Source organism: Pezoporus flaviventris, unplaced genomic scaffold, assembly GCF_033815535.1.
Source record: "Pezoporus flaviventris isolate CSIRO_AGI_PZ_B2104156 unplaced genomic scaffold, CSIRO_AGI_Pfla_v1 ptg000013l, whole genome shotgun sequence".
In the NCBI taxonomy this organism is placed as follows: Eukaryota; Metazoa; Chordata; class Aves; order Psittaciformes; family Psittacidae; genus Pezoporus; species Pezoporus flaviventris.
The window spans coordinates 16,729,685-16,742,701 of record NW_026892561.1 but is presented as its reverse complement, the minus strand read 5'-3'; the positions used below and the strand labels follow the sequence as shown (position 1 = coordinate 16,742,701).

General features: G+C 38.7%; 1 protein-coding gene across 5 annotated transcripts in view; it reads left to right on the top strand.

Moving 5' to 3' along the window:
• Positions 1-13,017, top strand: part of DNM3 (dynamin 3) — a 180,305-nt gene that overhangs the window by 112,313 nt on the left and 54,975 nt on the right. For all 5 annotated transcript variants that reach the window (XM_061451856.1, XM_061451854.1, XM_061451853.1 and 2 more), the window contains one exon: positions 2,292-2,401. In XM_061451856.1, the coding sequence (XP_061307840.1) occupies positions 2,292-2,401 (110 nt within the window). The remainder of the gene's footprint in view (positions 1-2,291; positions 2,402-13,017) is intronic.

The window sequence follows — 13,017 nt, the reverse complement described above, 5'->3', positions numbered from 1 at the left end:
CCCTTGTCCTATCACTACAGTCCCTGATGAGCAGTCCATCCCCAGTATCCTTATAGGCCCCCTTCAGATACTGAAAGGCTGCTATGAGGTCTCCACACAGCCTTCTCTCCTCCAGGCTGAACAGCCCCAACTTTCTCAGCCTATCTTCATATGAGAGGTGCTCCATTCCCCTGATCATCCTCGTGGCCTTCCTCTGGACTTGTTCCAACAGTTCCATGTCCTTTTTATGTTGAGGACACCAGAACTGCACACAATACTCCAGGTGAGGTCTCACAAGAGCAGAGTAGAGGGGCAGGATCATCTCCTTCGACCTGCTGGTCACGCTCCTTTTGATGCAGCCCAGGATACGGTTGGCTTTCTGGGCTGCAAGCGCACACTGCAGCCAGCTCATGTTCATTTTGTCATTGACCAGCACCCCTAAGTCCTTCTCTGCAGGGCTGCTCTGAATCTCTTCTCTGCCCAAGCTGTAGCTGTGCCTGGGATTGCTCTGACCCAGGTGTAGGACCTTGCACTTGGCATGGTTAAACTTCATGAGGTTGGCATCAGCCCACCTCACAAGCGTGTCGAGGTCCCTCTGGATGGCATTCCTTCCCTCCAGCGTATCAACCGAACCACACAACTTGGTGTCATGGGCAAACTTGCTGAGGGCGCACTCAATCCCACTGTCCATGTCAGCAATGAAGATGTTGAACAAGACCGGTCCCAACACTGATCCCTGAGGGACACCACTCGTTACTGGTCTCCAGCCGGACATTGAGACATTGACCAAAACTCTTTCCATGCTGCCATCCAGCCAGTTCTTTATCCACCGAGTTGTCCACCTGTCAAATTGATGTCTCTCCAATTTAGAGACAAGGATGTCATGCAGGACAGTGTCAAACACTTTGCACAGGTCCAGTGAAGCTGGCTGTCACCCAGCACCTTGTTGTTTTTCATGTGCCATAGCATGCCTTCCAGGAGAATCTGCTCCAAGATTTTGCCAGGCACAGAGGTGACACTGACTGGTCTGTAATTCCCTGGCTCATCCATTTTCCCCTTCTTGAAAATGGGGGTTATATTTCCCTTTTTCCAGTCATCGGGAACTTCACCTGACTGCCATGATTTTTCAAATATGATGGACAGTATTGCTCCATGTTGGCAGATAAGGGACTGTGAAGGAATCCTGAGCTTTCCAGCTTTGGTGATTCATTGAACTTCCGTAGAGCGCTGGGTAGCAAAATTCCCCATTTGGTATCTGCTGCACAAATTCCAGCGTGTAAATATTTCCCCACTCCATTGCTGCCATGGTAATGGCAGCAGCCTTAACACTACCTTCATAGTATTAAACTCTGTACTCTGTTTGTACCTTTGCCAGCAATTTTATCATGACACACAAAAAAAGATTGGGGGTATGAGGATGCATGTGTTGCCCCTCTTGTCTTTGGATCACATCTACTTAGCATCAGATGTATTTGCAAAGCAAAATGAAGAGGTTTGCCCTGGTTTATCCATCAGTACAAGGAATTCAAGGAAGTTTAGCACAATGGAAATGGCTAATAATCTTAGGGCTTTTTTGTTCTGACATCAGAAAGTAGCCTGAGAGTGTAAGTAATCCTTAATTTGGAGTGATAGGAAGCAAGAAACCTAGAAAAGGTGAAATTATAACGATTGTGCTGTAAATTAGAGTTGTGATGAAAATGCAAGAGGAGTCGGCTACAGCAAAAGTGAATAGATCATTTGTACTGTTTGAAGAAATAAGCTGATTAGATTAGAGTCTGGTTTGGTTAGTATACAGTATATATAAAACCTCGATGATAGTATGATTTTGATTGATTTGTATGATTTTTGTATTTTCCATTGGAGTAATAAAAATTTATGGTGGGGTAATCAAATGCTACCCATAAATAATAATAGTAATTGTAGATAGAGATTATTTTTTATACCCACAGACATGGAAGAGTTTTGTATTGATTAGACAGTTTAGTTTGACTCTTTTCTAATTATAATTCAGGGGAATGGAGAATAATAAATGTGTATTTGAGAGAGGGGTTTTTTTTTGTTGTTTTTTTTTGTTGTTTGTTTTTTTTTTTAACTGGGAAATGTTTTAAATGGGTCAGTGAAAAACAGGATGGGAATTCAGGCTTCATTTCTGTTGCAGGTATGTCTATGAAAGGTAAACAGACATTTCAATTTTGAAAATACCCTTATGATAATAAGTGTACTAAAATCATTACCAACTAAACAGAGTTTGCTGAAATCATGTTTATTTGAGACTTCTCATATAGTGTTGTTTTAATCTGTTTCTTTTCTAGGAAAAAGAGAAGAAGTATATGCTTCCTTTGGACAACTTGAAAGTGCGAGATGTTGAAAAGAGCTTCATGTCTAGCAAACATATCTTTGCATTGTTTAACACAGAGCAGAGGTAAGAAAATGTGCTATTCTGCAGATACTGCCATAAAAATGTATCTATCTGATCATTTTAATAACTGGGAGTGCAGTTGTGGTTATTTCCACTATGCTGAGTGAATAAAGATCTTGATACTCTTGATTTATCTGCTGTTTTGCAGTTGCATAAACATAGAATGAAAGGTTAGTGTCCTCCTAACCACGCAGGGTGAAACTCTCCATGATTAGTCATCTAGTTCTGTATGGCTGAATAACCATCTCCTGATCCTATTTTTGTTTTGTTTGGCGATTACCTAGGCTTACCACAACATTCATGACTTCTGTACCTTGTGACCAAATTCAACTGGTGTAAATCACAAAAGTGTCATTGCTTCTCACTTTCTCCAGTGAAAAATCTTGCCTCTCTCTAATATTTGGAATCATTCTATTGTTTGTTTGCATTTAAATACTGCTGAATGGAGAGCAAATTATATTTCTCCGCTTCCCTAACTAATAGGCTCTTTGCTTTATGCTGTTTGCTTCACACTTTTCAAGCTCCATCCTCTGATTTAAGTGATGTAGGTATTCTATGGCAGCCTACTTCTGATGCACAGCCTATTCAGACTACTGTGCACAAATAAGGAAACATGACAACACTTAGAGACATACAAATGACCTATCAATTTTTATTGTTTTTTTGTTTTGGTTTTTTTTGCTGGAGAGGTGCATTTGCAGCTGATTCAGTGGAATTGCATTTCAGCAGATAAGGTGCAATTTCTCTAAGTTCCTTTTCAGAAAAAACAAGTAAAGCAAATTGCAGTGGTAGCATGGATAGATGCCCTTGTTTTATTCTTCTCTTCTGCTTAACTCCCACTCCCCCCTTGCATCACCAAAACTTGGCAATAGATGATGTTCAAGATGATGAAGGCTGGATGTGGCTCTCTGCAGAGCCAGCTGTTGCTCCTGAACTGGCCAGAAATGTCCCTCTCTCCCACAAAACAAAAGCAAAGCACAGGATTTCTGGGCTGTCAAGTTTCTCTGGTCCCAGAAACATGAGGATGCAATGTGAGTCTTGCTCTGAACTACATGAAGGCTTTGCCTACATCTGCTGACATCTCAGCTAGCCTACATGTGGACACTGTCTGCCAGGAGATGCCCTTTGAAAGTATGTCACACACATACTTGCTGGGAATAAGATTTCAAACACTTGACCATTTGCATTTTGGGAGCACAGAAAAAAGCTTTGAAAAACTTCTAATGTTTTTAAAAACATAAATGATCTTCACGTACTGGCAACTAATGTGATTTTGACTATTCTGCTATAGGTATGTGTGAAACATCCCAACATTGCAGTTACATCAGTCAAGAAAGAAAGCTTTGTTCTGGTGACTTGATATGAGCTGTACATGTTAAGTTCCTTCCATGAGATATCTGTTAATTTCACCTTATTGTTCCTCCTGTGTTTTGGCTAATGATTTTGAATATTTTCATAATCTTAATCACTGAACTGTGAAAATCCAAGAGAAGCATGCATTTCTGTTGGGAAGTTTGAGAATTATTTGGGTGTAATATAGCTGCATGTTCGCATTTTCACTGGGTCTTCATACACACTGGACAGCAAGGATTTCAAGATCAGATGTCTAAAATGCTTGCAATGTCTGTAATACCCCTGCCCATTTGGGCTGTGAGTGTACCCTCCAGCATCTGCAAGCTGCTCTAAAAACGTCCTTATATCTATATAGGCATGTTGAGACATGACAGCACAGTAGTAAGACAGCAAAATGCCTTTGCCTTGGGAGAGGCTGTTTATGGACTCTTCCAGCTTAAAAGGAGGCAGAAGTTTTTCTTGAAGAGATACATATTGAATTCTAACCACAACAGTCATTCCTCTGTTACTATAAAACAGCTAATTTTTTTTTTCTTTTAAAAACCTGCCTGCTGGTTTTTAAAAGTTGGGTTTTTTTGTCAAAACAAATTTAGTATCACTTTCCACAGTTTCCTAAATTCATAGGTTGTGTCAGCAGAATCAGGGATACTGGGGCTTGAGTAAAGTGACCTGGCCCTCAACTGGGGACTGTGTTCCCTGTCCCAGATTCTTAGGGAAACTGAAACAGGGAATTGGTAAAGATCTGTTGAATTAAGAAGTCTTGTCGTTGTTTTACTTTATCTTACTTATGATTCTGAATGGGGGGGTGGGGGGGTGGATATGGCTTCTTTTTCAAAATTCGTGTAAAACTTAACTTAGTTTCTGGTTTGGGTTTGGTTGTTTTTTTTTGAGGGGGGATGAAGGGAAGTGGTTGTTTTGTGTGTGTGTTTTTGTTTGTTATCATTATTATTATTAAAAACCTTAGTAATTGAGAAAGAAGTCAGCTTTCTCTTTCTGAGTTTGCCCACTCAGGGTTCTGGCTATGGAACCATTTTGCTATTTAAGAGGTAGATCATTAAAGAACAAAGGCAAAGTTATATGTTCCAGCTTCCATGATAGCATGGAGATTATTCTGTATCTCTCCTCCTGCTTCCCTCCCCACCAGTCTGCAGCATATCTTAATGTTCAATTAGAGTATTTTAGTTTTCAAGCAAAATCCCTTTAGGAGAAGAATTTTAATAGGCTTGTCTCTTTTTCGTTCCTAGCCTCTCACTGCATAGGTATTTGCTACAGCCATATGTTTCTGATACTGTACATTTCAATAGTTTCCTGGATTATACACTGCATTTTTTCCATTTATGAAAACCTTTCCAGTTCTGAAATATAGTTACCAGGAAACTCCTCGTTTCAGTGTATAGAAGGAAAAACCATCTTGAGTTAGCTGAGGCTTGGGGATAGATGCAGAAGGAAACGAATGGTATCTGTCATTTTGATTTACTGCAGAAGTCAACAGTTCTTTGACAGGAATCAAATGTGACTTGGTAATGTATAGTAAATGGAGACTGTGACGATTGATTTCACAGTGAAGATAAATTCTCATGAAATGAACATAATTGTATGTTTATGAAAAGGCTACATTGTGACATAATTAAATTCTTTTCCTGTTACTTTGTAATTAATTTTTCTTTTTAAAGGAGAAAAATCTAGAAAACTCTTGGTGTGAAATAGATATAGTATTGCTTAAAGAATTGGGGGTGAGTTTTGTTTTTCAACAAACTAAGTAATTTATTTAAAGCATTTGAATGGGCCCGTCTACTTGATTTATAGGCAACTTGGAACACCTTTGGAGGAGGACTCCTCTACTTTACTTCGGTTACTTACTTTATTTAGCTTTACTTACTCTACCTTAATTTGTTTTAATATCTAGCACGAGATCTTTTTGTTTTAATATCTAGTGTTAGATATTAAACCAAAGTATATTAGAGTGAGTGCCCTTTGACTCCTGGATCACTTCTGGCTGTGTCCATCTACATGAGTCTGCCTTTACACAAGTGAAGTTGAGCTATAGGGTCAAGCAGTATGTGTCTAAACCTAAAGGTGTGAAGAATGTGAGTGCTGTTTTCTGTTAACCATCCTTTTCTCCTCCACAATAAACTGCTGGCAAGTCTTTTACACTGGAAAAGATATCAAATTTTTGAAAATAATTATACTTTAGGAAAACCCCTGATGTTTGTAGTACTGCTGTAGAACATAATGTGAAGTTGTGGAGATGTAGCCACTGACTGACTTTCTTAGGCAGTTAAGAATGGAGGTGAGAGTATTTTGTCAGCGCCTGTCCTTACATGAAGTAGATTAACTGTGATGTCCGCATTGATGAGTGTGTAAGACTCTTGTGCAGAGCTCAAGAAAAAAGACAAGTTCTGCTCATCTAAGAAAGCTTACTTTCCCTCTGGGATTTCATTCCAAACACTTTTCCTCTTTCTCATGTATTCCCTTTAAAAATAATTCACTGATTGGTGCTTTTTCTTTTAGCTTAGTGCTTTAGTCTGGAACAAGAACTATAGTCTTAAATGTGCCTCTCTTTAGGATCTATGCAACAGTCCCATCTCTCCCTCTCTCTCAAATTAGGAAGGGTAAGCAGTCATTCTTTTTCATGGTCTTGCCCAGTTGACTACAGCATCCACATGGCACTACTTCACTAGATTCTGTGTTATTCTAAAGTAACCCTTTGCCTTTGCAGTAGAGTAGTTGCACTTTTTTTCTGATTTATGGGTCAATAAATTGTATTACTGTATTGCAACTCCATCTAGATGCTGCTTCTCTTTTAAGTGAGGAAGGAATGATGAGTAAGCCACTTCTTTTGCTACAAGTGGAGAAGTAGCTTCCTTTCCACCTCTTCTCCAATTCTTTGTTTTTTTGTGTGCAGGGTTTTTTTTTGTTTGTTTGTTGTTTTTTTTTTTTTTCTCCCTATGGAAGAAGAGATTCTACTAAGTAAATATTTTTGGGGTTATGTTGAAGTGTTTGTTGAGCTCTGTTCCTCTTCAGACTCATTCCTTTCCTTGGAGCCAAAGAAGCAGAACCAGTGTGTGAAATTCTCCCTTTCTTGCAGAGGAAGATCCCACCAAGTCTTCCTGTCTTTTCCTTTTCTGCCCAACTAGGATCCAGATGAAATTGAATAATAGTGTTGCTTTTCTCACCTCTGTGAGAAAAGGGGATGTTTGCAAATTCAGAGCACAAAATTGTTCCTGTTTGCCTTCACAAGAATAGGTTTCTAAGAGCTGAATGCTCCTCAATAACCAAGAGCCAGTGTGGCAGAACCTACCGTCCCTGCATGGGAGCTGACTGTCTGGGACAGTGGGACAGGCTCATTTTAGAAACAGATCCCTAATCTGAGAAACAGATGAATGTCAAGAAGATAGCAATCAAATGGAAGTTTTGAGGACGCACAATAGGACTGGAAATAGAACTGCCAGGTGATAAATTTTAGCTGCTGACTCATGAGTACACTCTGACTGTCAGGAATCACATTGCACAAGAACTGTGCTGTCTGGTAGGACCCAGGAAAGTATGCTATGTCTGCTATATGAAAGGTATTACAGTACTGATTTTGGGTTCATGGTGTTGGCTGAGTGATGTTCTAGAAGTCTTCTCTAGGACTCCAAATGCACTAGAGCTCTAAGTACTCAATTTCTTCTTATGGACAGGAACTGGTTAACTGCTATCCATATATAAGGGAAATTGGGCAAGAGCCAAAATAAAGGGAACTAGTGAAAGGAGACCGGGTCAGAGGAGGTGTTGGATGGAAGCCAGGCTGAAGGAGAAAGCCTGAGATGAGATGTATGTTTAGTTACTGTTTTTGAATTACTCAGAAAGCTAAGCCCCAGGAAGAGCTGGACTGTAAGCTATTCAGAACCTTCTCTGTTAGACAGGGAAGAATGAGAATATATTTAATTAAAAACCACCACAAATTTAATCCAGAAAAAAGTTGCGAATATTTGAAAAAAACTTCCAAGATGCTTGTGAGTACGATATTTAAGAATAGAAAAAATACACAAATCCAAGGCATAACTAGCCTTTATTCCCCAAGTCCATTCCATACAAAAAAATATAAAGAAAATAAAGTTTGGGTTTTGTTTTGTTTTGTTTTTTCCTGGAATATTTCCTTTCTGTCATTATTGACAAGAATTCTTTCTATGTTAAATAAAGCATGGTATGGTGGATAGGTGTGCAGGTATTGAGATTTAAAACTGGTATTACTGATCAAAAAGGGTTCTCAAGGAAAGGAAACAGCAGCGTAAACCTATACCTTCAAGTACAGTGTAACTATCACATTTAAGAAAGTTCCTTAAATGGCTGTGTGGGATCTGAAACATTAGTGACACCTATGAGAGACATGAGTGTTGTAAGCATGGGCTAAGTCATGGCTGATAAACTTGATTTAGTCTGCAAGACGGCTTCACCTTCTTTGCTTGCTGTGACCCAGCAAGGTCTGGGTCCCCGTGCCCCACACAGGGAAGCACAGGACTGGAGCAGAAGCCATGCTCCCTCCAGTGATGAGGGACTGACAGCTGTGAGCAGCTTTAGCGCCTGTGTGGCCCCAGGGCAGGTTCCAAAACAGGCTTCCATCCATCACCACGAAAAGCATCAAACCTTCTTCTCCAGGGAGTTATGGAATATTTTAGTGCCAGTTACTACTGCAGATTTTGGCCCATGTGATGTTAGCTTTGGCTGCATTTCTGTTCTGGATTGCATATAGAACTCTAGATACTTCATTTTCAAGGCTTGGCTATATACTGATTGGCATATATTCTGTTAACTTTCACCTTAAAGTTAAAATTGTTTGGTTCTTTATCTGCATTTGTGTGTATGAACTTGAAAACATCCTTACACTTCCAGAAGACCACTTATATGAATTAGTTGCTAAAATCTTCAAGTGCTATTATTTCATGACGTTGTTTCAGAGACTGTCTCTTTGGCTTTCTCGATATTAAGAAAAAAGTCTTCAGAGACATATGTAATTAATTTTAATTAGCATTCACATTAGACTGATCTGAAATGGCATGCCTTGATAGAAAATGTTAGTGATTGCTGTTAACTCAGAGCAGATGGTCATTTTTGTTTCTTTAAAATATATGATTTGCAGTGCCTCTAGTACAGGTTTCTTATATGAAAAATAATGCATGTCTTCAAACAGCCATTGTGGAATTACAGGTGTTTAAAATGGTAGACTAAGACTAAGGTTGAATAAGCAGAGTGTATATACCAGAGTTGCAGGCTGATTAAACAGAGAACATAGAGTTTCATCCAATATTATTTTTCCTGATTATGCATGGAGTATCTGGATTCTGTTTTCTCCCTTTTGTATTTTAGGTGTCTACTTATGAAACCCATATACTGTATTATTGAAATTGCAATCGAATAAAATATCCAAGAATTGCTTTTTTGTTTGTTTGTTTGTTTTTTTTTTGTTTATGATATAATAAAATTGGGCTCCTCTGCATTTGGTTCTAGATTCCTAATGTTCATTTTAATTTGCTTGCATCCTAATAAAAGGACCAAATGTTTACCAAAAATTATTTGAGATCATAAGCAGAGTTGTTTGAAATCCCTGTAGAAGAAGATTGCTTTCTCTTTCAGTCTGTGAGTAGCTTCACTTGTTTCAGTGCAACTGCTGAAGTTAAATATGGTTTCGTGTTCTTAGGAGTATTAAAGTGGCTTATAAGCATAATTCTAAAGATTTTACTACTATTCTTGCTCTGCAATTGCTGTTTTCTCTCCTCCCATGTTGGCAAGAATAAATGCATATTTGTTTGCATTTTCTCTCTCTCTAAAAAAAAAAAATGATATGGATATACAGTACATCTTCCACTGAAATGTTCCACGTCCAACTCACTCTAAAAACTGTCTACAGCTATGGTTATTTTGTGGATATGCATTAATATATATGCATGTATATTAACTGGGTTTGTCATGTGTCTACAGGAATTGCACTTAAAATCTTTCCAGGCTTGTTGCAGATAAATATTTAACCCTGTCTTAGTATTAAGAAATTGCAAAAGATACTATACATATTGAGGTCCAACAGTTAAATTTGTTCAGCTAGCAAGCAGTTTTAATGTGCAGCTGCTGTAGATGTGCATCCACTGTAGCAGGCAACTAGAAAGTACTTTCTCTGTGACTTTCAGTTGTGTGTTATTCACCTGTTGATCCTGGATTGTTTAGTTCTGCTGTTTTACAGGCAATCAAGCCTTCTTTATGCAATGTTGACAGCCCAGGCTTCAAGACTAGTGGGAAAGGATTCTCAGGAACTCACAGCTGGGCTCAGTCATCAAATTTATCTGGTGCTTCTCTGTTTCCTCTTGTATTCCATTCCTGCATTTTCATGTTAGGATTCTTCCATTATGGGAGGACTTAAATAAACGCCATTTAATGCTCATTTCTGGATTAGAAAGTTCACTTTAGGACCTGAAATATATGGAGAAAAGGAATCCAGTACATTGGAAACAAAGGTAATAGTAAAGTGAAGAGGTTGTAAGATAAGCAAAATTATAGGTGGGTATCTGATGGACTTTCAAATAGTGGTCCTGGCAAAGAGAAGGTGTGCCCTGAGTGTGGAGCCAGTCTGGCACTAAAAATTATGCTTTTAGTCCAATTGTCTGTTCATCTTCATTAACAAGTATGTTGTGGGTTTTTTTTCAGGAATACAGTTCTTGAGGTTTATTTATCTAGAGTGTAATACAATCTGGAGGTAACAAATGGTAACCTTTCACATTTTTCACTCTGGAAAATAGTATTATTATGTTAATTTCCAGTAATGGAACTATAGATACATTTTCATGTTCAGTGCAGGATATTAAACTACAATTACAAGACCCTATTGGAGGAAGCAGCATAGGTGGATGTGGTATATGCATATAACTGTACACACAGCTTACCTGTTCATATGTTCACATTTCAAAAATGTTAAATATTCCAGAGAAATGTTGCATGCAAATTGTGTTTTAGGTATGTTCCCATTTACTGTAACTTTAGTTACTACAGTCCCTTAGAGTTAAAGATGCCTGAATATCAACAAGATTTGTATTGTTCAAAGTTCATCTTTCTGCTTCTGGGTATCCTGCATTATATCATTCTCTTTGATGCATAATATCCCTGCCATAAAGATGACAATGAGAACAAGATCTCACTATGTTCCATGTGGAGTAAGTAGATGGGGATTGAGTAGTAACTGGTTTTGTGCTGATATCTTCAGAAGTTTTAAAAAGTGGAAGACAGAACAAACCAGAAAATCTGAATTATTTTCAAGAACATTTTTACAGCTTTCCATGAGACGCCAGTGGATTCCTAATGAGTAAAACACGTTAATGTGTTTTTGTAAGATTCCGCTAGTAACAGAAAAAGGACACACTCTTTTCAGAAGTTACTTTGGCTTTTTCCTTTGTAAAGTTCCTCTGCCTGTCAGTCTTTCTGGAAGAAAGGCAAACGAAGTCTAGTAGCAAGACAGCTGATTTGTGAGGCAAGCATCCATTTACCTACCCTACTGTAAGCTTTCTGCAAGTCCAGGTTCAGTATATATGTCCTTCAGTTCCTCACTTATGCTGAAACTGACGTCATTTGTGGTGGTGGGGTAAGATTCCTACACTAAAATAGTGGAGCTCTCAGATACTAGAGGGAGGGGGGCCTTGGAAAGCTGGAGATGTCAGCTGCTGAGCCATAAGCTGTCCCTAGACCTAGGAAAAGTCTTGATACGGAGACAGGCATGCAGGACAATGAGTTTAATATATAATATGACTATCCTGAAAAAGTGTTTTCACAAGATGGTGTCATGTTGTTTTGCTCTTGTAGGTATGTATTTTTGGTACTTCCCCATTGCTATGTTTTACAGCCTTTATTTGCTCTATGGTTAATCATCTTTTCTGAGAGTACCCTTTTATCATTTCAGATTCCTCTTCAAAATTATAGCTGCTTAGTTGAAATAGCTAAAAAACTTATCTAATTAGAAATTTCTCCTGAGAATCAATTAAAGTTGCTTTTTTTTTCTCTGGCACTTTCATTTTTGCTTCCCTTTTTATTTTCATTGACTTATTTTTGTAAGTATGTTTAGTAAATGTTGACTCAGAGTTCTACAATATTGCAAATTTAATAAAATTCAAGTGTGTTTTTGTCAGTTTAAGATAACAGCATCTGAAGAGGTCATCCAGGCTATTAATTGCTTTAAGGCAGGATTAGTACATTTGGATTCAGGGAAAAAAAGGTCTTAATTTTAAATTTCTAATCAAGTAAAAAAACCCATAGAGCTTTCAGTGATTCATACAGTCAGTGCCTTTGCCTGAACTATGGGACCCAACCCTTTAGTGCCTCTTTGTCCCTTTGCAGGCTGGTTTCTCTGGGAAGGAAGCATAGATGTGCTGCCCTGAGCAGCACTGATGCACACTACAGTGGCATCTCTGATCCAGAGGCTTGCAAGGAGTAGTGCAGGCCTGGTGCTGAATATGCATGCCTGGCTGCTCAGATGTAGACATTGAAATGAGGGAGAATTATGTCACTGACTTAAGGAAATCTGAGTATGTCCTTTATCCTTTTCAGTTTTAAATGCCATCTATAAGCCTGGTAAAAGTACCCAATTTCCCTCTATTCAGAGGTGGGTATACTCTTGTTGCCATACTGTGGTTTCATGGCTGATAATTTAATGACTAGGTGTCATGACTGCTTCATGCTCGGCATGAATGCTTACTGTTCAATTACAGTTTTTCTACCTGTTTTCTATCTGCTTCCTGAGAGTACCCCTAAAAAGCAAGGCTAGGAGATGTCTGGTGACATCGTTGGTAAGGGAGATGCACTTCTGTGAGTGGGAATTACATCAAGTCGGTTGTATTCTGGCAGTGTGACAGTGAAATCCCACCAGTCCCTGAATGCTAAAGAAATTTGTCTAGGCAATGCTAATAATAGCTTTACTTCCTGGTTCTATAGGGTATTCGTATTTTCTCCCCCTCAAAATATGTGGCAGAAGTTACCTTTGGGGTTGCATAATGACACCAAAGGACCCCTTGTCATTGTTGTCTTTGAAAGTGACGTAATCTCCATCAACCCCCCTCCCTACTCCCACTCCCCCTTCTACATAGCTTGCTAAGGAACAAAAACAGTATGGTTGTGATGGAAGATTGATTCTTGTGTAAACATTAAGATCTAGCAAAATGTGGTTTCCTAACTTTTGTCAGCTAAGCTTGTGGCCTTTCCTAAAAAGACTGTTGGCTGACAAATTTACAACAATCTGGTCTGTATATAGA